At 54.8% G+C, this 25,085-nt stretch overlaps 1 protein-coding gene across 5 annotated transcripts in view; it reads left to right on the top strand.

The window, feature by feature from the left end:
* Nucleotides 1-25,085, top strand: part of RAP1GAP2 (RAP1 GTPase activating protein 2) — a 79,720-nt gene that overhangs the window by 11,386 nt on the left and 43,249 nt on the right. For 2 of the 5 annotated variants that reach the window (XM_064467703.1, XM_064467704.1), the window contains exons 1-2: nt 1,847-2,340; nt 6,423-6,458. In XM_064467703.1, coding sequence (XP_064323773.1) covers nt 2,093-2,340; nt 6,423-6,458 — 284 coding nt within the window. In that variant the 5' untranslated portion in view covers nt 1,847-2,092. Of the gene's footprint in view, nt 1-1,846; nt 2,341-5,009; nt 5,108-6,422; nt 6,459-25,085 lie in introns of those variants that run through there. The other 3 variants (XM_064467705.1, XM_064467709.1, XM_064467708.1) reach the window with 2 other exon arrangements.

Genomic DNA, 25,085 nt, shown 5'->3' on the forward strand with positions numbered 1-25,085 from the left:
AGATGCAGTAACTGGTGCTTAGAGCACTGCAAGAGTAAATGTTTAAATGAAGAGCTGGCTGTTTTCCTGGGACTCTCCAAGTTTTCTGGTGTGATGCCAGCTATAGACTGATGCTTCTCATGGCTGCTGTTGCTACCTGCCGCCCCGTGTCCGTGTGCAGGGCTGCGCTGGAGCTGCAGCAGCTGGGTGTTGTTCAGATGCACTCAGAGCTCAGCTGTGCAGGGAAGCTCCTTGCTTTTATTTTCAGGCATGTAAATTGTGAGCGGCTCAGTAGAGCTGGGCAGAAATCAACTGCTATGAGTGTAAGGAAGACGTGACCTGGGGGAAGATGAAGTGAGAGGATAATGTCACACTGCTGTCAATGCAGAGCTTTAACGTAGAGCAGGGCAGAAACAAATGTGCTCCAAGCAAATATCTGCTCCAAATATTTCATGGTACCTGAATTATGGCTTTCAAGCTCACATCATGTTTGGGAGTTTTTTAAAATGTCCTTAAGAGCTCTAAAATGCAAAGGATTTCCATCATTTCATTCCCTTTAAGGAGAGTGGCTGTGGGCAGAAAAAGTAGGAGTTGAAATAGCTGGATTTCAACCCAAGCTTTTTCCCTCAAGTTGACTGATTTCTCTCTCCAACTCCCTATCCCCCCCTTGCTTTCACACATCAGATAGAATCCAAATGTCTCTCAATTTAAAGGATTTGTGTGCTTGGATGAGAGTCTGACTCCGGCAAGTGCTGAGTGCTGGGCTAAGAGCCGCCTCAAGCTCCCTAGGAGCCCTGTGAGCCAGGCACTGCCCAGCGGCACCAAGTCAAGGGGGTGTTTTCTGTGTGCACTGGGCATTATTTTAAATCACTGGAGTAAGAGGTGAGTCTTCAAGTAGCTGAACTGGTAGGACCTTGGCAGTTGGAGGCTCTCTGTGGGCCTTTGAACTGCCGGGACTTTGGGGAGTGAGCTTTCGGTTCTTGTATCTCATGAGCATGGTGGACAACGCGTGGCTGAGCACCTCGTCCCCTCCTGGCTGTGGTGCAAGGCTCCGCTCTGGTGTTGTGCCCACAGCATCTGTGCTGAGTCCCACTGAGGTCCTGGAGTAGCGCAGCCCCTTGCCCTGACTGCTGAGGGGTGCTTGGGGTTCCCACCCTTCCTCCTCACTTTGACCAGTGGGCAGTGAGCCCCTGTTGCAGCCCAGGCCTGAGCGGGCACAGACAGGTGCTGGTGGCTGGTTTGGGGAGGTGGAAGGTGTGAGGCTGGGGTAGCCAGTCCCCTGGATGTTATGCACAACCCCCGGGCACCATGTGCAGCCCCCAGCACCAGGCTTGCCTCCCCACAGGCTCTGCTGTGCCCTGTAGTGTCTGAAGGCTAGCGCAGGGGACGGCAGCCTGTTTTTCTGGGACTTTGATTGATGGAAGCTCATACTCAGCTAGAGGTCAGCATTTCCATTGAAATGGGATTTCTGAAGCCTGGTTGTTAAAGGACCGTGGGGTTTTTGGTGGTGGTCAGGCTGCAGACATACACTTCAGCATTACGGAGCTGCCGGGGAACTGGAGGAGAGAAAACCTGCGTGCTGCAGCTGCGTGGGGGTGGGTGGGAGATGCTTTGCCCGGCTCTGGGGCAGCCGGGGATCTGTGTGCCATGAGAGATGAGGTGATGGGATTTCTGCTTATTGAGGTTTAATGCCTTTAGTGGGATGTCCCTGTAGTCCAGTGCACTGGAAGGTCAGTCGGAGAATGCCCTCACAGGGAGGCAGTCCAGTGGATCCCCTAGCAGGGAGCCAGCCGGGTGCAATGAACACAGCCCTGCCGTTTTGGGGACAGCCAGGGGAAGAGCTGCCCCAGGAGGCAGACCTCCGTGTTGCCACCAGTGACCCTCTGCACTGGGCCCCGGCAGCTGGCCAGGCTGGTAGGCAGGGTGGGGACTGCCCCACAGCACCATGCTTGTGGGTCGCACTGTGCCCATGCTCAGCCCCGACGCCCACGCTGCCCGCACAGTGCTGCCTGTGGCTCCTGCCATTAGGAGAAATACGACATTTGCAGCGTAAGGTTGTGAAAAGCCTGAGGCAACAAAAAAAAAAAGGAAATGGCTTTTTTCTCTGGTGTTTATGTGTGCGCGTTTGCAGGCGCTTCTGTGCTTGGGGCAGCTGACCAGGAGGCGCTGGGGTCCCCCCGCCCCGGCACGGTGCCGTGCACGCCAGCAGGAAGCGCCCGCCGTGACAGTCGCCCGCGCAGCTGGCACGTGGGTGCTGCTGACCCCATCACCGCATCCCCCCATGGCCGGAGCGCCCCGGCAGCACCGAGCCGCCACCATGTTCCACAGAAAGCGCAGCGTCTCCTTCGGCGGCTATGGCTGGTGGGTGCCGTTCCTTTCTATCCCCCTTTGCTACTGCGAGCGTGGTGCCGTGCAAGGAGCTTTTCTTCCCTGCGCGGCCTCAAAGGAGGAAGCTCCACAGTGCTGTGGTATGGTGCCCTCGCGGCAGAGCCCCTTCTGCTGCCCCATGCCAGCAGGAGTGTGTGGGAGTCAGGAAGGACTTTCTTCACTCCGTGCTTGCAGGGAAGCCCGGCACAGCTTCGGCGAGCAGGTGCTGCTGTCCTCCAGCAGCCCCTTGTGAGCCCCGCGGGTGCCAAGCAGTGAGGGGACGTCCCCGGGAGCTCGTGGTGGGCTCCCGTGTGCATGTCACCTGCAAGAGCGTCCTGTGGCTCTCTCCCTACTCTTTTCTGTCACTGCTGAGGACTCGCTGCCTGCTCCTTCTCCGCCCGGGCAGCGATGCTTACAGCCACCTTCGGCACCTCGTAGTGCACACGGCGAGGTCCCACCTGGTCTGTGGCAGGTTCTCGGGGCTGTCGCTGCCCTCCTTGGGTCCATCTGTCCTTAACAGAGCACGACAGCCGCTGCCTGCATCCCAGGTTCAGCAGGACTGTCTGCTTCTCGTGACCCTTCCCTCCAAGATGTGTGATCTATAGGGAAATAGTTTAAGAAAATGGCACTGTTCTCCCTCTGCCCTTCCTCCAGTTTCACTCTCTCTAAGGTATTTTATGCTTGTTCCAAGTCTGTGCTCTGTGATTGTGATCACGCCAGGGGGAACCGATGGCCAAACTGGCAATTGTGTGATGATTTTGGCTGTTTCGCGCCGGGGCAGACAGTTGCTCTGCCTTCCTTGCCCTGTGCCACAGTGGCTGTAGGGGCTGGGGCTGGGCAGCCAGGAGCCCTGGGGGCTTTGGGAGGAGTGCTTGTGCTGGGGTGAGGGAGCTTGTAGGTGCTTGAAACCTACTGGGGGAAATGTTGAGTAATTGAGAGGGTTGTGGGATGGCAGCGAACTTGTTGAGGGTTTCGGCAAAGTCTCCTGGGAATAGAAGTAGATGCCTTAGTGAAGCCAAGCATTTTGTCTCAGCTGGATTTCTGTTTTTCTTTACATAAAAATGGGAAGGAAGCACTCCGATAAACCTCTGTACAAATAAGTTTTGTGAAATGTGGGCTCATTTTGTGGCAGAGAGAAATTGTAGCTCTTGGGCAGCGTTGCCCCACAGCTGCCACTGGGAGCAGTGGCTCTGGTGCCCCAACCACGCTGGGGCATCCCGGGAGCTGCTGCTGCTGACACCCTCCTGACGCAATGGAGTGGAGCCGTTACCCCCCTTAGCTGGGGCACTCGGGGCCGTCTGGGCTTTGCTCAGTTGTGTTCCTTCTGCGCTTTGGCAGTTGCAGGGGAAAGACAACCACGGGCTGGAGAGCCGCACAGGAAAATGTGGTCTGCTGGCTGTTAGGGAGCTGTGCTGCCATCACAGTCTGGGATGGGGGAAGCGGGGTGCGGGCTTTCCTTTAGATATCAGCATCAGTGTCTGCACAGTGAGAAGGACAGACTAGGGGACATGGGGGGAGCCCTGCTCTCTGTGTTCTGCGGGGGAGACTCCCGAGAGGGGTTGGCTCACCTCTCTCTGGGGATCCCTAGGGAAGACACCCCTTGCAGTCGTGCGTTGCCTGGATAGTCCTGTGCACAGCTGAAAAAATGCTTCCCTGGGTGTTTACTGGAAAGGAAGGGACCTTCTGCAGCCCTGTACCTGTATCTACGTTTTCTCACGGCTGCCCGGTCCCACGGCTGACACACCCTTCCTGTGGGGACCGAGCGTGGGGTGGCTGGGCACACCCAGCCACTGCTGTCTGTAGCTGCAATCGCTATTTTCAACCCTCTGCTGGGGAGTAAATGGTTTTTTTTCTGGCTACCAGCTGCATCTGCTGCCAGCAAGGTCCTGGGATGAGCGTGCTTGTCCTGGGGCAGCAGACACCGCGCTGCCACTCTTGGATGTAGGGATGCACATCGCAGGTGATGCAAAGCCATGGCATGTGCAACCCTGGCAGCTGCCACCCCAGCCTCCTGCCTGCACCCCCTTCCTCGCTCGCCGGGGCCCCAGTGACCGATGCAGGTGCCAGCCTCCTCCCCTCTCCTCCAGGGCCGTTGGCACCCAGCTGCTGTCAGCTGCTCCTTTCCCCTGGGCGCTGCTCTTGGCAGCAGTGGTGGGAGACACCCCCTTTGGTGCTGCCGGGACTCAGGGAGCCCCAGGGCCGTGCTGGTGTGCGCAGGGTAGGAGGCTGGACTGGGGCGTGGGTTGTTTCACTTCACCCCACCTTGGGAAGGGGTGCAGGGCAGGGCCTGATGAAGTGGCTCTCATAACTTAGTCATATTGCAACTGCGGTTTCTCTAGCAGAGGGTTTTCTCTTGTGTGTTTCTTTTTTTTTGTTGTTGCTTTTTTTTCCCCCTCTCTCCAAGAGGCCAAATAACAGCAACCGATTTTTCTTCCTGCGGTTCCAGATGAAACCGCTCAGCGCAGCTCCCCGCTCTGGCATGGCTCCTGCAGGAGCTGCACCAGCCACCCACTGTCCCTGCGGCTCATTTGCATCTGTCACCGAGTTTGGCAACAGCTATTTACACCAGCATGCTTTAATGTTCAACTTGATTTAATGATCAACAAGGCCTGTGGACAGGCTTGTTAAGTATTAAGTGACAATAGCGGGTGCCCTGGGTCTATTTTTAGGAGCAGTAGCATGCCAGCTCTCTGGGGTGGAGCATGGGAGCAACTGTTTGGGGGAAATTCCTGGGACGAAGCTCCCACGGCCTTGGGGTTTTGTGAGTGCAGTGTCGGGCTGAGCAAGAGAGGGACCCAGGGAAGGGTGATGGTGTGTGCAGGCAGGGTGGGCAGGAGGCCCTGGGGTCTGCAGGGTGGCTTTGCCCCTGCCCGTGGGGAGCGGGGACACCCCACGTGGGGTTCCTGCTGTGTCTGCCCCGGTGCTGGCTCAGCCTGCGGCACGGCATGCCGGGGATCCGGCCCCGCTGTGTCACCCAGGGGTGCGGCCTCCTTGTCATAGAGAAGTTCAACCAGGCAGCGGAGGGAGGTAAAGCTGAGAGTAGAGGGGAAACTGCATTTCTGCAGCCTTGCCGTGCCTCTGTGATCGCAGTGCAGAGCAAGTGGTTTGTTTTTTTTTCGGGGATTTTTGTTGGTGTTTGTTTTGTTTGTGGTTTTTTTTTTGTTTTAGAGATGTGTAATTAATTCTGTGTGGCAGATAACAGAGCATTTGCAATGACTGCCAAAAGACATAATTTTGCGTTTTGAGACATTACTATGGTTTGCATTAATTCATATTAATATGACTTTAACCACAACGATTCTGTGGAGATAGGCACTTACTTATGGTGCCAAATAAGTGAGTGAAACGGCTGGGGCTGCTGGCCCTGTGTAAGCGGCCGGTGCTGGGAGCGATGGGGCTGCTCTCCGTTCCCTCCGCCTGGGGGTCTTGGCCGGTGTGCGGGCACTCGCAGCAGCAGCGGGCGAGTAAGGGGGTAAGTAAAAGGGTAAGTCAGTGGCTGCTGCCTGGGTGGGGACGGCGCAGCCCTGCCTGGGTGAGCCTGAGCTCACGCAGCCACCGGCCAGGTATGAAAATCCTGCACCTCCTTGTATCCCTATTCCTTCCCCATTGGACTGGGCTTCTTGTAATGCTGCAGGGTCAGGTTTGCAGGGTTTGCTGTCATCTTCCCAGTGTGTCGGGTTTGTCACAGGTCTGTTGTCTTTAAATATGTGTTTTGTGAGAGGTGTGGAACCCATGCTTTGGAGTTTGGACATGGATAAACATCCTCCTATACTGCCCGGTTCACCTCTGGCATTTCAGGTGGGGAGGCAACCCCCCCCCAGGAAATAAGTGGGGAGATTTTGTTTTACTTGCTGCCAGGCTTAAGTCTGGGTTAAATTTTGGTTGATCTTGTTTTCTGATCAAGTCTTTCTGTGGTGACTGTTGTGTCAGCCAGACTGATGGCACCTCTGAAGGCGATGCTGCGGTTGGGCTTGCCAGCAGCACCCGGTATCTGATTTGGGAGCAGGGACAGCCCTCCCATCTGCGCCCGGAGCCCCCTGTGCCCGCAGTAACACTCTCCTCTGCTTTTTCCCTAGGATTGACAAGACGATGCTCGCCAGCCTGAAGATCAAGTGAGTACCCGCACTCTTCTCTCGCGTAAAGTGATTTCCCTGTGAGATACGTGGTGCTAAGAGATGTCTTTGTGTGTGGAGGATGCTTTCTTGTTCGCTGGGCCGCCTCGGTTCCAGCTCTGTGCAGTGGTAGTCCAGCCATACCTACCCATTCCTGGAGAAGTGTTTGTGCATGTCACACAGCGTGTTCTCCTGTCAAGTCCAAGGTGATTCAGGCACTGGGTGATTGTAATAAATGCAACAACACTATCGCTGTATGATCAGTGGGTCAAGGCATGCACGGTGCAATTCACGGGGCACCAGCCCTGCCTTGGGAGGGGTGAAGGTGAGAATCGGCAGCGTGGGCTGCCACCAAGCTTCTGGCTGTAAATTCAGTGTCTGGTTGTTTTTTGTTTTGTATTTGAATCTTGCAGTCTGGAAAGGGGGGTGGGTGTTGGTGGGCTAAGGGGTGCCTGTGCTTGTTACCCAGCTCCTGCTCCCACGCCGCTGTGGGGGCTCTAGGTGTTGCTCTGGAGGGGTGAAGATGCCCTCAGACCCAGGAGGGTCCGTGAGGTGGTGGTGTTACTTAGTGGGTCCACCTCAGGTTTCTCATGGACTTGCTGAAAGCTGGCAGTGCCGGCTGTATGGCTCCTGGTGAAGCGGCTGCTGGGCAAGACCCTGCTCTGTGATGGAGCGAGGTGTGTGGGGTCACCACCCCTGCTGGAAAATGTTATCAACTGGATGGGCAAGAGCAAGAGAGAAACGGCTGAGAGGGTGGTACCGATGCTCGCTGTACTCCCGGTGCTTACAGCTCTCTGGGACATGCCTCCCATTCCTACCAGGCCTTGTCCTTCTGGCTGTGTGACCGGGGGGACCGATCCCTTCCCTTGCACTGCTGTGGATCCTCCCCTCTCTCTGGTTTCTGGATAAGCTCCCTGAGTCGGGGGTGTTCCGTTGCAAGCGCATGCACAGCTCCGGCACTATCAGCGTAACCGTGTGCTAATATAGAAATATTCTGGCCAAGCCTCCCTCGAGCTCAGGATAATGTGTATGGGTAACAGCTCATGCGGTTTCCCTCTATAATCATTATTTGTGCAAATTATTCATTAATGGAAAAGTATATAGAAAGCCTTGGGGGAACCTGCTGCCTGAATGAGCCTGCAAATGCCCATTCTAAATAGCACAATAGAAATGCTGCTGCTAAGCTCAATGCTCAGGTTTTTGCTGAACTGATGAGAAGTTTAAATCAATGTTTACCACTTTTGGGAGCGAAGGGAAATCTCAGTAGACTTTCCTTTTTCCATCGAGCTGAGAAGGATTTAACTGCTTCTTGGGTGCTGCCGTATGCTGTGCCCCGATTTTGTTTTGGGGCCTGTGAAGCAGTTTTGCTGCAGAAATATCATTTAACCTCTGCTGTCCACTGTGCTGGTTAATTAGTGCCGCGCTCAGAGTGCTGTGTCGGTGCCATGGGGCACACTGCTGCCCTCCTGCTTGGGTGGAGGTGAGGGTCTGGGGCCACGTTTCTCCCCCTCCCTCCTGCCCTGGCCGGAGGAGGGGGTTCGGTCACGGCATTCAATGAGCATCCACTGGAGTTGTTTTATGCCCACTATTTGCAGCTAATGCTTTCCACAGCCTCATAACGCTTCTGGTTTGTGGACAGATTGCTTCATTAAATGGTTCTGTAATTGGGGCCCAGCCAAAGCCACACTAGATATTTGTAAAAGCTTTTTTAAAAAAAAAAATAGTTTTGGTTTTCTAACACCCTCTTATTACTGCTGCAGCCTTCTGGCTAAGAGACCAGGCGTAGGCAATTTTCTTCACTGTATAACTTAACAAAAAGACAAGCTGCTTTCTGCAAGCCAAGGAGCACTTCACGAAGCCTTGTGCATGCTGCAAACATCAATATTGACTTGCAGAAACCTGGCAGGGGAGGAATATCTTGTGCTGGTGAATGTGGCCCTGAGCTTTTGGCTGCAGAGGGGTCCCAGTGAGGCTGGGGTGGCACAGGAGCCCGTGCCTGAGCTGAACCCTCTCATCCAGTGTGAGGGCTGTTCACTGGGGTAGCATCAAGCCCCTCCGTCCCGGGAGAGCGTGGTGGAGGGGAGCAGTGGTCTCTGCATCTCAGTGGGCTCTCAGGGGTGAGAGTGAAGGCCAGGTCCTGTGCAAAGCTGGTATTCAGTGGAACCAAGTGCTGCAGCGGGAGGGTGCGAGCATGAGGCTGGGCTGCGGGATGCTCCCCTGCCTGCTGCTCTTGTAGTTCGTCATAATAAACTTGCACATGCAGGTGGCACCAGAGCATCAAAACAGTTTTCCCTCTGTCTGTCTCTCCTTTTTCTTTTTTAATTTGGGTTTTATTAGTTCCTATGGTAACCATGAATATGTCTGAGGGACTCAGAACAGGAGAGAATGAGTAGACATTGCGGAGTGGGAGTGTCGGAGGAGAGGCGGTGGATGGGGAGCCCTGGCATCACGGACAGGGGCTTGGCTGTCCCCCTTTGGTGACAGGCAGCGCGGGGAGATACCACACTCAGGCAGGAAAGGCGCTGCAGAGGACCAAGCATCCCCGGGCAGCTGCTGCTGAACGGCCACGTTTGCTGCTCAGCCTCCAAAATGCCCAGGAAGCTCTGGTGAGTTTGGGTCTGGCTCTGCCTCTGGGAGCTGTGCCCATGCCCTGCTGGGGCAGAAGAGCCTGGAAGCATCAGCTCTCCAGCGGGGAGCTCGTGTGCCCGGTCCCACCACTCCGGGTTTAAATGTGCAGCTGGCAACAGGCAGTTCCTGGCTCTCAAAAACTGTTGTTCTGGGGCAGGAGAGAGCTGGGTTTTTGGCTGCCATGGGGAGCCATGGGCTGCTTTGGAGAGCTGGGGCTTGTGTGGCTGGGGGCTGCTCTTGGGAAGCCTTGCAAACTGCCCAAAGGCAGTGTATGGGGGATGGAGAATCTGGGCGAAGGCTTGGAAATACTCCGCTTGCTGGTTTTGGGGCGGTGCATGTCCCCAGGGTGGCAGCATGAGCTGATGCTGCAGGGCTGGGGTGCTGGGAGAGGGGCCGGGGCCAGCCCCAGGGTGTTGTGAGACGGAGACCGAGACACTTGTGCAGTGAACGGGCTTTGGCATGTGCGGACTCAGGATTTTGGCATGGACCAATTCCGTCATGATCTCTGTTTTTCTGGTGGTTTTTTTTATTATTATTATTCCTTACCTGCTTTGTAGGAAAGTGCTGGGGGCAGCTGAACCCCCCAGGCTGGCAAAAGGGGTGTCACATCCAGAAGCAGCCCTCTAAACCTTGGCTTGGTGCTGGTGTTTTCCTGTGTCACGTCAAGTTTCTGCAGAAAGCTAGCAGTGTCTCAGGGATTGTGGGGTGCTCCTGTGGTGCCCTTCTTTCCTCCTGGGGCATGGCTTCATGCAGAACTTACAAAACGTGGTGGAGGGTGATGTCAGGTCGTGCTGCGGGGAAGGGAAGAGCTGAGCCAGTTGGCGGCTAAACCCACTTCCCAAGTGGGGAGGTCGCCCTGGAGGAAAACATCAGCCTATCAAAGGATCTTTGCATATCAAAAATCAGCCCCAGCCAGATGAGCTTGCCTAGTGAGTTTGTTTGCTTCTCACAGCTGCCTTGTGGTAACCCTGGGCACAGCACTGCAAGTGCAGGGGTCCCAAGGAGCCAGGCAAGGACCCCCGAGCCCCCTCTGCCTCAGGAAATCCTTGTACTGGGGACACCAGAGGTGGGAAGGTGTGATGGGGATGAACCCGTGGGGACCTTCCTCCTCCGTCCAGCTGGACTTTGTGGGAATGAGCTGGTCAGGCGATGTCCCACATGGGATGCTAGCCAGCCCTTTGCCTGCTGCTGGCTCTGTAGCCCTCTGTGCTCTGCTTATTTTCTCTTTGGTATTACCAGTTGGATGTACTGAGAAACCACAGAGTATTTAAAAAAAAAAACCCCAAACCAAACAATTAAAAAAAGGCCCACCTTTAGGCAAAGGGTCACCTCGTGGTTTAGCCTTTTAAAGCAAAAACAGCAATGTAATAATCATGTCTCTGTGGAACAGAGGAGCCTTGTACACCAATTACTGGGTGTCAGTGTGTGTGTACAGCTAAAATTCACATGAAAGCATGTGATGCTCATCTGATGATGGGAGCAGTGGTGGAAGATAAAGGTGGGAAAGGATGAGATGAAAGATTTACTTGACCCTCATAAAACGAGCTGTGTGGAGGCTTGAGGCTCTTTAATATTTGATGGGCCAGAGCTGAGTTAATGGGAAGATGTGGGAATGATTTAGCTTCTTGGTGGTAGCTGCATTGACTCTTGCAGTAATCTCCGAGGTTTGGCTTAGGTCCTATGAGGACAAGGTCTGGAGAGCAGATTGTGTCTAACTAAATTCCTTTGACTTTATTACCACCTTTTAAAATGGATAATTGCATGCAAATATATGTTTTGCAATTATACTTCAGCTGTAGTAGCATATGTGTTACGCTGCAAAGAAAACGCTATCAAAACTACCGCAAAGCAGTTGTCTGCAGCGAACAGGGGAGGCGGGCAGGCTTCCTACTTCATCTGATTCGTAACTGCTTATCTCCGGGGCTGCCGGGCCTGCTGTGTGAAACCTCCTGCGGTGACTCCCCCCCAGCCAGTGTGCCGGGGGAGGCAGTTATCTTGGCTCTGGTGCAGAAATGAAAGAGAAAAACTGAGCGTATGGGGCCGGTGTGTGAAGGATGCCCTGGGACTCTGAGCAAACTTTAAAATCAGTTAAAATCAGTGTTGGGGCTGGAGGGGCAAAATGAGGTACGGGCTGGTCCCAGCTCTCAGCTGAGTGCTGGGTAGAGTTTGTGTGTGGCTGGATGAGCGTTAATTGGGCACCCAGCTGAGGTGAAGGTTGTTTAATATGCATCGCTCTGCTGTCTCAGATGCTCTTTATCACCCTGGAGTGATGCCTCTCCCTTTCTGATGTTACTGTTGTCAGTTATATTAATTTTTATTAATGTATATGTGGCTTGTCTAATCACAGCAAATTCTTCTGAGCTTTTCCTAAGCCATCTTTCTTGGTCCTAACTCTTATCTCGCCCTGATTTTTTGTCAAGTTTTGCTGGGAACTTAAATCATCCATGATGGGTCATGAACCAGAGGTCCCCTTGCAGGTGTCAGCTGGGCTCCCACAGGGTTTCCCCTGCGTTCATGTGGCAGCGAAAGGCGAGGAGGCAGAGTGCACCCTCAAACGGTATAGTCTATTCAAAATAATGGTGTAAACCCGATTTACCTTGCTTAATGTTTTCCCAGCCAAGCGGCTGCTCTGCCTCCTCTCCTGGGAGTTTCCTGTTGCAGTATGGGCGTGCAGGGCAGTGGCAGCTTGGAGGCACGTGGTCAGACACAGCATCCCAGGCAAAATGAGTCCTTATGTTGGTGCCAGGTCTCATGCCCGTGTCCCGGCTGGGACAAAGCCCCCCGTGAGAGCCAGCGAGGCTGCAGGCAAGTGGCCAGGGACAGTGACAAGTCCCTGTGGCTGCTGCAGGCACTGGCTGATGTTGTTCCCGCTTGCCGTCTGCTGCCTCAGAGCCGCCTCCTGCACGTTTGGGCCAGCCCTCGCCAGTGCCGTGGGAATTGAGGGCTGCAGAGATAAATGTCAGCACTACCCTCATGCAGACCTGAGGTGACAGCTCTGCCTGGCAGGAGACTGGCTGGTGGGGGAAAGGCGAAGCACCTGCCCTGCTGGGCTCCTGGTGCAAATGGCCAGAGGGTGGCTGGGGCTGCCCCAGGCTTTGGCTGTGCCAGATCCAGATTCAAGTCCTTCACTGATTCAGTGAGGTTTTGGTGTTTGAGTTTCTTTTTTTCTTTGGTTAAAAAAACAAAACCCACCCAACCAAAACAAACAAACCCAACAGAAAAGCTCCACTCTGACCACGTTTGGGTGTGTATCCAGACCCAGGCAGTGTGATTTGAGCCTTCTTTTCTGGGAGGAGGAGATGGGCATATGTGAAAGCATTTCCAAGTCCTCCTTTATTTGCAGTGCGGATTCAAACAAGCTAGGAGAGGCCGTGGGTCGCTGCACTGTGGGACTGACTGCGGTGCCTTTCAGAGGTTCCTTCCCAACCTGGCTGCAGCCCGCGGGTGCTTGGCTGGGGCTCCTGCCCATCCCTGCTCCTGCCCGTCTCTTGCTTCCCTGGCTGAAGCATCTTCCCAGGCGTGCCACCAGTCGGCACACGAGCACTTGGCTTTTCGCTGCTGCTTGTTCCCACTGTGAGTGGATAAAAGTGAGGGGAACCCAGGCATCAGGCATTGGGGTCCTGCTGCTGTGTGGCCGTACAGGGGCTGCTCTTCTCCCCTTCTGCAAGTCCTGTCACCCAGTTCATGCTGTGAGTCACTCTGCGGTGGTCGCCCCTCTGGGCCCTGGTGTGAGCGATGAGTGGGGGGTCTGCAGGGGATGGAGCAGTGCTCGGTGCCTCTAGGGGAGCAGGGACTGGGCACTGGCTTTGTCTCTGCTCCTGCCTGGGGGGTCCTGCCCAGCGCTGCGCCCTGGGGACCCTCGTAGCGGTGAGCTGTGCTACCGGTCCCCGCACCCCAGCACACACCGCCTGTGCATCACCAGGCTGGAGATCTTCAGCATGATGAAGCAAAGGTGGGAGTCAGTAATTTAAAAGGAGGAATGTAAAACTAGCGAAACTAGGGTGAAAGTAGGGCAGCGCGTCTGGGGGCTTGCGTGAATCATCAGCCAGTTCTCGCTGCTGCTGCTTCATTTGCTTTTTATGCAAAGAAATTAGCCTGTCAGCCATGTTTTTGTTGCCAGTTTAGGGTCTGGTGGCCCATGGATGAGCAGGTCGGCACTGTGCCATCGCCCAGACGGGGCTGCGGCAGGTCCTGGTGCCTGGGGTGGGCAGGCGGGTGGCTGCGGGGCTGCTCACCGAGCCCTGGTGGAGTTTGGCTGCAGTGCTGACACCTCGGTCACGACAGGGCCGGGTTGAGCAGATCCTGCCACCTCAGGATGTGCTCATCCCAGCCCCAGCTGCTTCTGTGAAATCTGGGCTTTGCCCTCCCAGCAGCGCTGGCTGCCGGGCTGAGATAGGGATGGTCCTGTCCCGCGCGGGCTCTGCGCCGGGGCTCAGCCCTGCCCTGCCCTGGGGACAGCCTGGGGGTGCAGACACACCCCTCATGGCCCCAAAATGCCCTTTGCTGCTGCTGAGGCCCCGCTGCTGGAGCCGTGCTCTTGTTGGGGCTGTGAGTAGGTGCTGCTGATGGGCAGCACTGCCCTTCTATCTTTGGGCTTGGGATGGCCACTGTAGGCAATGCTGGGGGTCCTGATGTCCTTAGGACAGAAATGGATTTTGGGGTTTCTTTTGTTTCAGTGGTGTTTTTTTGGTATCTGCCTTTTTGTGACTAAAGATAAACCCAAGCAGGGTGAGTGCAGGGCAGGCGGTGTCTGCCTCTGCCCCTTGCCTTCTGGCACGCTGCGGGGTGAAGGGGTTCTCCCTGAGGAGGGCTGATGCAGAACCAGGGTTTGGACATCGTGGCTGCGCTGGGGTGATTCACTGGGCTGGTGGAGCTCCAACAGCATGGCATCCCATCGACACCATGTGTAAGTGCAGAACCACCCCCAAAAATCACATCTATTTTCTTGAAGGGGAAAAACAACCTGGGAGATGGGAGCCTTAATGGTATCCTATTTTCTTTATGGACATAAATGACTTTCACTGGGTACAAGAGCTGATCTTTTTACTGAGGTACTGTATAATTTTAAGAAGAAAAATTGAGAAGGATCTGAGGAGCTTTAGCAATGTCTGTCTGAGCAGAGGCACAGCTTGGCAGAGGCCAGCACCCACCTTGTCCTCATCGCCCCATCAGTGAGGATGGGGCAGGGCCCCAGGAGCCACCCTGGGACTGGGGACACTGTGACCCTCCATGTTGCAAAGAGGGGAATGTTTGGAGCCTCAGGGCTGCTACTACTGCTTGGTACTACTGCGCCAGCCCCAGGTGGCCCCTGGCACATGGGCATTGGTGGGAGAAAGACGAGCTGGAGGGGTCACTCTTTGCTCAGCAGCTTGCAGCGGTGCTGGGGCTGGTGCTGGTCCCCTGTGAGCAGCTTCGCGCAGCCGGTCGCTGTGCATTGTGTTGCAGAAGACCCTTGCACGGGCGATACTGCCGTGGTCAGGAGGTGACGAACAAGGACACGCCAGAGATGGTGGCCAGAGGATGGGTGGTCGGGGGGTGGAGCGCAGCCCAGCCTAGAGTGCTCGCCCTGGGAGGTGAGCAGTGGCAGGGGCACAGTCAGCCCTGCCTTGGACGGCCCCAGGGCTGGCTGGGGATTTACAAAATCTAGCCAGTCCCAACGTCTTGCCCCTATCTCCGGCAAGCAGGCGGGAGTGCTTCCCTCTTCGCGGAAGGGCAGTTATCACCTTGGCTGCCCCCGGAGACACCCAGCCCCTTGCCTGTGCCATGTCCTTGCAGCACATTTCAAAGCCTTCCTGGGACAGAGGAAGCTTTCCCAGGAGGAGGAAGGTGCTGTCAGCTTTGAGGACTCGGGGTGTTTCAGCCATTTAATCTAGTAAGACTTATCTCTCTCAAATTTTGAGGGGGGCGGGGGCGGCTACTGGCACAGCTCCATTGATGCTCCTGCCCTGGGAGACTTCCTTTGGTATTTGGCTAGGCGCCTTCATCTCAGTGGCTTGCTGTAGGTATTTGGGGGTTTGTTACTGCAGAAACTGCAGAAACCCCAGCTATAGAGCAGAGGCAGTGGGCTGGGATCCGGCGATGCAAACGTTGCTTCCTGGCGACGTTGGAGGTGGCGCAGCGGCGCGTTCTGCTTGTGTGCTATCCAGTCCCATATGTTAAAATGTTGTTGCTGTCAAAACAGCCTTCACATATTTAAAGCTAGATTATTGACAATTACATCTGCCCAGAGGACTTAGCAACCCCACATGGGTCTATTTTTAGCTCTGTTTCAGAACTAATAAACTGTGCTGGCTTATATATCTTTCCTCCTGCCATATTTATAGCCTGTCAAAATAGGAGCTGTTTGCAGACAATCGAAAGGCGGCTGCTCGGAAGAATAACAGCCTTCTAAAAGCAAATATTGTTGTGGTAGGAGAGGGAGCCTTAATCGCTGGAGTGATAGAGACACCATCTGCCTGCTGGTGTGTGCTCCCAAATACTGGGGTGTGTGGGAGGACAGGAGCTGAGGGGTGCAGCTGGGGCTGCTGTGTGTCTCAGCTGGGGCAGCAGGGTCCCCGGCTGCTGGTGAGTGCCAGGGGTTCAGAGGGGCTTTTACCCTGCTCAGCATGCCTGTTGGCTTCCCCTTGGCTGTGGCCATGCATCTGCTTGCTGCTGGGGTGGGTGTGATTTAGGAAGCATGAGCAGCCCTGGCTCTGCTGAGCCAAGGCGCCCAAAGCAGGGCAGGGAGCAGCGGCACGGCAGTGCAGGCACTGTGCCAATGCCTGTGGTTTTTTTCCTGACGATAATTTTGTTAATTACTGCACCGCTCCTGCCGGCTGTTTCTTTTCCTTCTAGTCGGCGGGGTCCTGGCCTCCCAACAGCGACCGGTGCCGGCAAGCCCCGCGTTGTGGCAGGGACGGGCGGCTGCTGGTGCTGTGCCTGGTGCCCGGGAGCTGCCTGGCAGCACTCCTGCGCTGAGGGACGGTTCGGGGCCAGACAGTGCCGGCACGGCCATGGTCCCTGTCTGGAATCGGCCCTCCCCATCTCTGGAGTTTTATTTCTGGTGGGGCTCATGATGCTGTTTTTGCGCTCGGTTAGCAAACACCAGCGTCAGCGTTGGACCCGTGTGATAGCTGAGGACCTCACATCTTCCAAAGCCTGTTGTGAAAACCTGGTTTGTCTCGGACTCCCACCCAGAAGAGATGTGAAGAGGCTTGGCAGATACTTGAATAGGTCAGAGCTACATTATGAAGTCTCCGTGAAGACTCAAAGGTCACTCCTTTCAGACACCGTCCTGTCTCATTCCTCTCAAATGTTACCGGTGTCATGCCAGGGACTGTGACACTTCCTTCCTCCTACAAGAAATTTGGTGTTAATCCTCTACAATTTGGAATGCAGAGCTCGATGTTCTCTTCCCTGAGGTGACGTGGGTTACATTGCTCGGTGACGTGGGGGTGATAACCAGCCGGCCCGGCCGCTCCAGGGGCTCGGAAAGCGGGGCAGGGTTTCCATCAGGTCTTCACTGGAGCTCCAAAAACCCAGTGCAACTGTGTTAGCAGAGTGATCCACTCTTTGCTTGCACATTAAGCTTGAGGACAGGGAGGTGTACTGACAGGCTGGAGAATGAGAACATGATGGTAAGAAGTATGGGATCAGACCGAGGGTCTGTGTCTGCTCCTTGAGAGTGCCAGTGCTCAGGGAAAGACTGAGAAATGGGACACATAAGTCATACCCTTTCACCTGAGATGCCAGTCCCCTTGCAGGCTCTCTGCGGCCCTGGCTGGTTGGAAATGAGACTTTTCCTTTCGACTCTATTTGTACTGTTGCCCACAGCTGCTGCTGCAGCTGCATGTACAAAAGATGCTGCCTTGGCTGGGTCACTTCTGTGCTGCTGCAGGTACATCTCCTCCTAGAGAGGACAAGCAACCATCCAGAGACCCTATAGCGGTATGGGCAGCGTGCACATGGAGCTGGAATGGAGCAGGTACCCCTCTGCCCAGCCTCCCGCACGTGTGGGTATCAGCTGCCAGTGAAAGCTCCTGGCCACGGGCATTGTACCCTCTGCTTCCCAAAGCCCCAGCACGCTTGACCCAGGTCTCTTGCTCCTGACTATTGATGAGGTTGCACAGCACAAGAGGAAGATGGTGGGTTTACAGGTAACAACTGCATCATCTTCATTCTGGAGCAAGAGGCAAGGAAAAAGCTGTAGAGCGATAGAAACCCATTTCTGAATGTGATTGACTTCAGCACATTCCCTATTGTACGGATGTGTCACTGAGATAATACCGGTGTTTTAGCTCCACAAATTATGTGTCTTTTAATGCTCTCACATCAAACAAGGTGTCTGAGGGAGATGGGTAATCGAGATGGCAGCATCTCCTGGGGGAGCCCCCGAGGACTGGGGAGTTGCTGGTTTGGCTGCTGCCCTCTGCAGCACCGGGATGCATTCCCACATGAACGGATGACCACCCCTGGCAGTTCACCACTGGTGAGCACAGCACAGCAGGGTGCTGATCTCCGCATGAGGTTTCTGGAGGTAGAAAGTGTTTCTCCCTATGTGGCACCTGTCTGCAGTGCTGCTCAGGTGCTGGCGCTGCTTCCACTGGGTATGGGAGCTCATTGCAGTACGGATTCATGTGGAGGTAGCTGTGATCTCCCTGGTCACAAAAACACCCCAGTATCAAGGGAAGTCAAGGCCCAGATACAGCACAAGATTTTTCCAGGGCTCCCGTGGCACTGCCAGGCATGTCCTTGCAGGCTGCCATTTCCCCATCACGCGTTTAGATTAACTGGCCCCTCCTGACACTTTCCTTGGGCTGGGAGGGCTGCCTCTGCGGCAGTGGGGGGCTTGGGAGGGGGAGCGACTGTGGTGCTGCTGCCCTGTCGAGGGGGATTAGAGAGGCCTAGGCATGCACTCTGCTTGGCTGGGGCTCCTCTTTTACATAATGCGATTAACACTTCTCTGGAGCAGCCCCTCCAGAGCAAGCTGAATATTCAGCATTGCCGTGAGGATCTGCATTTGCAGCTACCAGCGCTCCTGCTCTCTCTGCCCAGGCATGGTCTGGCTCCCAGCCCATGCTGACCACAGCTGCATCCCACCTGCGCTGGACCTCGTGTAGTGGTGGTGTTCCCGGCAGTACCAAGGGCTGCTGTGGTGGTTCAGGCACAGGTTAAGCAAAACCCTGCCCTGGTGTCAGTCTTAACTGCAGCAGTCCCGTGACTCACGTGCCTGGGTTTTAGGCTCTGCAGTATGGGACTGGCAGCACGGTGCTGCATCCGACCCCATCAGCGGATACTTTGGGATGTTTAATCCGGCGCTCGTAGGGATGAGGCTGAAGTTGTGACCTTCTGCAGCAGCTGGGCTCAGGAACACGGATCAGCATCGCCTGTTGCTGTCGGAGGAGCAGTGCTGACTGGCCATGTGCTGTTCCCTGGGTTCCCCTGCCTGTGGCTGACAAGAGCCTGTGGAGGGTGGCTCTCCCCAAAATGCTGGGCTCCTGTGAGCAGTCCTTGGGAGCCTGATGCCTCTGCCCAAGCCTGCTCCGCCCCCCGCCCCTCTGCTTTGGGTCACCTCCCTACTTCTGCATCCCTTGCAGCATCCTCGAGAAGGAATGTTGCTTGGTTGGGGTTACGCTTTGGGCCTAATCCTGAGCTTCTTGGCTGGATGCCAATGGCAATTGATTGGAATAACGGCTGCAGGGATGGTCTTGCACAGGGAGCTGGGGAAGGACCGAAAGCTAAGGAGGGTGCTGGTGGTAAGCATCGGGTGTGTGGCTGATGTTAGTTTGCTGTGCATCCTGAATCTGGCTTTATTAGTGATGTTAATGATAAATGATGGCGTTTAGTTCACTGATTTGCTAGTAAAATTCAAAGGATCTGCTCATGCTGTAAAGGCTTATTTCCTCTGATGATTTGATCTAATTTAATTGAATGCTGAAATCTTGGCACTCGTCTCTTCAGAATGCCTGCATTCGCAGGGAAAAATACCCCAAATTATCAAGAATACAATTTCCATATAATTGTGCTGCTGTCATAGGCATAACTACCTTGTACTGTGTTTAACCATCAGAAACGATACAGTCACTTAAGGAAGCAAACTGGGCAGGGGCTGATGCTGCACCTGGGCCCTGGGGCTCCTGCCCTCCCATGGCAGCAGCGTGACGCATGCCTGCCGTCTCCTCTCTGCCCCTGATTCACTGCCTGGCCTTCAGCAGCTCACTTCATCTCCCTGTGCTACCATATTCCTGTCTGCAAAACCGCTTTGGTTTACCATGGTGTTTGCTGGCTCCGCAATGTGCCAAGGAGTCAGGGCCAGCGCTGCTTGGCGGTGCTCTGCTTGCCGGCGCTGAAGGGCGGGCTCAGCACAAAACACGACTCTTGTTCTGAAGTCCTGGGATGTGTGTGATGGGAAGGTGCTTTCTAAGAGCTTCTTATCAAAGCTGTGTCTCTCTGGAGGCTGCTGAAGGAGGAATGGTTCCAAAAATAAAACCATCAGAACCTATAGATAGACATACAGGCGCATGTAGATAGATATCTGTAGATATGTAGACAAAAAGATATCTTTATATCTTCTTGCATGAAGCAGATCCAGCTGACTAAGCCCCCTGGACTGTCAGAGATGGTTTGATACAAACACAGAACAGACAACCGGGCATTCCTGTCTGACCCCAGAGTGTTTGATCTGGAAAATGTTGCTGCAGTAGCCCTGGATGAAGAGCTTTGCCCTCATTTGCCTGGCCTTGCTCAGCCCACAAGGTTTTCTTTGCAAGTCATCGTTATAATTTTGGTAATCTTCCTGGGCTGGAAGAATCCTTACTGCCACGGGCCGCTGTGGCTTCTCCGGCAGCAATGCCAGCTGTGTGTGACTGATGAGCCCCTGGAAAGGCGAAACCCATGCCTTGGGTGATGCTTCATCCTGAGCAGGGCTAATTATGTGTGTGGGGGGCACTTCTCACTTAGGCTTTGCTGCCCTGGTCACCAGGAGGGGGGACTGGTGCATCCCTGCCCTCGGTGGGTGCCGAGGGCCGAGGTTGGGGTTGGGTGGGCACCTTTCCTGGCATGCGGCTGGTGGGTGCACGGTGCGTGCCTCACGGTGCCTGTCCCACGGTCCAGCCTTGCCCGCTTGCTGCGGGGAGTGGGGCCACCAGGGGAAATGAGTGAGTGGATAATTGGTAGCTCATCTAATTAAAAGGCTGAGATTTCGAAGGCTGGTCGGAGAAGATGGGAAGGATGTGGCACTGAACGAGCGAGGCTGCTCACCACTGTCTGGGGATGAGGCCTGGGTGCTGGGCATGGGGGCTGAGGGATGGGTGCCTGTGGGTGCAGGGGACACGGTGGGGAGGGACACTCATTGCTGGCAGAGCGGACGCAGACAGGACCCATGCTCTGCGGTGCAAATCCCAGCAGCTCTTGTACTTGAGCAAATAGCCATTCGTTTGACCTCCTGCCAGCTTGCTAATTAGGCAAATATTTGCTGCCTCCTTCTCTCGGCTTCTCAGCGGAAGGGGAAGAGAAGGGGCGTCAAGCCGATTGCACAGCAGGCAGGTCCCGTGGCCTGGCTGCACCATCACTGGTGCTCTGGCATGGGGTGCCTTTCTGGGGTACAAACAGCCCCATTGTGATATCCACTTTCAGTCTTTTGTGCTCAAAGTTTAATTGCAGTGTCATACTACTAATTCATTTTTTATCTCTGTGCTACACAGAGTTATCTTAGTTTGTACGCTGCGTGTTATTGCCATATACAGCAATGTCAAAGGGCTAGTAGTAACACCCTGTGCAGAACTGTCCAGCTGGGTTTCAGGGCAAAACCCCATTCCCTTCCAGCCTGCTCCACGCTGGCCCTCAGACCCTGTCCCATACACAGCCAAGCCCAACCCCTAGTTTTCCACTAATTCTTATTATCTCAGTTTGAGTGCTTGAACAAATGACAGCTCGTTTCAGGTGTATTTTAAAGCCTGATTAATAACACAAATGTAGCAGCAGTGACGTGGTGCTTGGCATCACCTGTGCGCTCTGCAGCAATTAACTGTTTCAACGGGGTGCTTTGGAGACTGTACGACCCTGAGCAGGGATGGTTCGGGGTGTGCAGAGAGGAGGTGCTGCCACTCCTGTCACCCAGGAAAGGCTGTGTAACTTGCCGGGACTGGGATCTCTTTGCAAGCAGCAAACAGCTGATTGCATTGGGTAATGCATGTGATGAGGGACCTACCTTGCTCTTCTCTGCAGAGTACAGGGAGCAAGCAGGGGTTCTAGAGGGGCTGAGCCTCTTGGTTCCTAGAAGGGAGTAATTTGCACCCCCATGGCTTAATCGAGTGGCATTTCTTGCCTCTCACTGGAGCTTAAATTGCTTCTTAGTTCTCCTCCATGGGGCACAGGGGGGTCCGTGTGCAAGTCTGGGTGTCTGCCAGCGTGGAAACGTACCGTGTGTGGCCAAGGAGCTGCCTCTGCAGCCACCGCGGCCAGCCCACTGCCGGCCAAGGTTTTGTGGGGACTCTGCTGACCCGTTTCTGCGTGGTTTTGGGGTGGGCAGGAACAGGCAGGGGGTACTGCCGGTGCTCACAGTGCCGGTTTCCACACCAGTGGGATGAGATGGGGAGGCTGCTGAGTGCCACAGGAACTGCCACTGCCCAGGCTCTGCCCAAGAAGCTCAGCTCCAGTGCTGGTGTCACTGCCTGGTTTCATGCTGGGGCACTACAGTGGAAAGATTGTTCACATTTTGCTCTGGAAGTGCTTGTAAACTGGAGCAATAAGGGCTGTAGCGTACCCTTAGGACCACCTGTGTTGGCCAGAGCAGGAGCTTAGGGTTCTCACGCTCCATCCAGTAGCCTGGGTAAAGCCTGAGCCCACCCTGTGGCATAAGGACCCCCTCTGCCTGCCACAAGTGGGACTGGAGGGTGCAGCATCGTGTGAGGGGCCAGGGCTTGCCCCGACTGCAGCCGCAGGAGCTGCAGGCATGCGTGTGTCCCAGGCGCCAGCCATGGCTCTGGAGACAACGTCCTCAGGAGGCTGGGAGTGAATGGGGGCACTTGGGGCTCAGTTCCTGCCATGTCTGCATGGACTGGGAGCGGCAGTGGTGTGAGCAAGGGGGGCTAGCAGATGGGATATCTGTGCTGCCCACCCAGGGCTCCAGGACCCCACTGGGGGAAGATGTGCCCCCCACCATGTGGGGGCTGTGGTTAAGGGAGCTTTGCCCCAAGACCCTCTGGTCTCACATATGCTGATGAAGGCAGGAGAGCAGCCAGGCACTGGGATGTCAGACAGCCAGGAACACAGTTCCTTGTAGGGAAGCGTGGATGCTGTTGTCCTTAGAGGGCTTGGCCCATTTGCTATGGTTTTTCATATTTTATTTTTTAATGTTTTTTAATACCGATGCCTGCTCCGAGGTGCTGGGAGGAGCTTTCTGTGCTGCTGCCTGCTTGTCTCACCCTTTTGCTGTGCAAATGCAGTGAGGGGATGTCCTGAGATGCAGCAAAAGCCCTGCTCCACCGCTAGGGAAATGATGGCTTGTGCACAGAGGGTGCAGCCAAAATGAGGTCGGGTCTGGGGCCTGCTAAGCCCCTGATTATTTTTAGGTTGTCTTTTGTGATTACTTTACATACTGAAATCTCTTCTTTCAAAGCCTCTTTAACCATGGAATGGGTGCCACATGCACCCGAGCCGCGCTCTGCTCACCCGGCCTCCTGGCTGCCTCCCAGCTCCTACGGGTGCCGTATCTGCAGTGCTGTTGACCGTCAGACCCTGCTGCTCTTGTGTGGGGCCAGCTTGTTTTTAATGGCTAGCACTACCTGGCTGAGCCTTGGCTTCCTTCTGCAGTGAGAAGTTGTTCGCTCATAATGAATTTTTGTTCTTTCGCTGCGGCTTTGATTGCTTTCCCTGCTTATTTCCTGGGAAGGCTGATAATTGCTCTGGGGAGATGGAACATCGTGGGCCACGCTCAGCCCCAAGTCAGGCAAAAGGTCGATGCCTGTGTGCACTTGTGATGGGGATGGGCTCTGGATGGGGGACAAGCCCATTGTGTTGGCTCCTAGTCGAGCTAGGCAGATGAATTTCTTTTTGCACATCAATCCTGTGTTTCTGTACAGCAGCCGCTGTACCGGGGCGCAGGGAGCACCAGGGTTTGGGCATTGCGGTGTGGTGGGGAAGCCTTGGCGGCTGTGCTGGGGCAGGAGCCGGGTCTGCCCCCTGCCTTGGCACACATTAGTCCCTCTTCCAATCACTCTAAATTGACAAGGTGCTAAGGTTGCTGGTGGCATATGATACTCGTCTCGCGCTGTTTCAAGAGAGATAAAACTTGCTGTCTTCTGTCTCTGCGCTGCCTGTGTGGAGGAGCTGGCTTCATGCTTTCTTGATATTTCCTCTATGTCTTTCTAACTGAAGCCATAAAATAAATCTCTAATCAGGTTACTTAGGGCTGGATGTAACATAATCTAAAGCTCTATTTCTGTGATACTTCTCTTAAAACTGGATGCACGCTTATCCTCTTCCTGCAGCACCATTTGAAATGCTATAATCGCTTTCTCCCTAGTTTGCAAGCTCCCAAATCCTTTTCTTCCCATGCCAGTGAAATTGGAATGTGACTGCTTCTTTACGGAGAACCAGTTACTATTTTTGTCTTTCGGTCTGTGCTGCTTCGGCTCCTTTTGTTCCTCTCTGGCTCATGGTCCCTGGTGCTGGCGCAGCTGCCCCTGCCCCAGCTTTCCCACCCAGGCATTGCAGGCACCCATGCCCAGCCACGTCCCGCTTGGGTGGGGGGAAGCAGCCATTGGGGTCTCCGCGTGAGTGCTTAGGGTGGTGGGGAAGGATCCCTGGGCAGAGCTCTCAGTGCCCGGTCAGCCACTATGGCTCAGCCATGGTGCTGCAGCGATGGGCTGGCCATGCCTCCAGCCCGGCCGTGGCAAATGCCCCACATAGTTCGTGTATTTCTGGATCTGTCCCTCGTGAGTGAGGGAACCAGAAATATCTCTTGCAAAGGGAGGCACAGAGGGCGTCCAGGACTTATCCTGAGCTGTCTGACAAGGCAGCGCTGCAGCTCTGGCCGGAGAAGCCCTGAGTCACCGGAGCTGGGCTCAGGTGTGAGCGACGGGGCTCTGCGGGCCTTCATGGGTGGAAATGCACCTGCGGGTGACTTGGGAAGGTCGACGGGCTGCTCACCAATGGGTGATTTAATCTCACTGCAGCATTAACACAACATTAACACAAAAGCCAAAGTTATTCCGTAAATATATGGCTCCTTAATAATATTAATAGCGTCATTTATTCATGGGAGATTCGGTAATATAGGGGATGAAGGCTTGATCTTGTCACAACCTGGTATTTTCAGCTCCTCCTTTCTTAGCAGAGTGTCCAGAAGAAAATGCCAGGCTTTGCATAAATGAGCCAGCCACCCAGGTGATTTATTAATCATGGCGTGTAATTGTCCTAACCTGCCGTGAGCTCTCTCCAGCCTCTTGGGACACAGCTTCCTAGTTAGCTGCAAAACTGCTTTCTCTGAAGCAAAAAATGTCAGGGCATTTTTAAAGAGATATTTATTTCTTCATAAAACAGGGCAGCTGCTTAACTTTGAGGCTATTTAGTCACTGCAGAGGTAATACTGAATCTTTACAGGAAGGATGGAGATTGAGGAGCCCAAAAACTTGAGGGGGAGGGAGGGAGCTTGTGGTCTCTGGTCTGGGCTCCATCACAGGGCGGGCTGCAGCTCCCTCCAGCCAAGCCCAGGAAACCTCTGTGGATGGTGAGCTGGCAGCCCCTCTGGGGAGCTCTTCTAGGGTTGACCCAAACTCCTCAGTTTCCCTGATTTCCAGTCTAAGCCTCTCAGGCTGCAGCTTTCTGTCTTAAAAAACATCCTTTGGCACATCTGTGCTGACACATGTGACACGAGCTGGAGGTCTTCTGCAGGTGCTGGCCCCGACAGGACATCCCCCTCTCAAACCCTCAGGAGGGCAAGGCTCCCGTGGCATCACTGTGGGAACTGGGGGTTGGCCAGGGTCACCCCAGCCCAGCTGAGCCGGGGGACAAGATGTG

The sequence above is a fragment of the Phalacrocorax carbo genome, chromosome 17 (genome assembly GCF_963921805.1).
Source record: "Phalacrocorax carbo chromosome 17, bPhaCar2.1, whole genome shotgun sequence".
Classification (NCBI taxonomy): domain Eukaryota; kingdom Metazoa; phylum Chordata; class Aves; order Suliformes; family Phalacrocoracidae; genus Phalacrocorax; species Phalacrocorax carbo.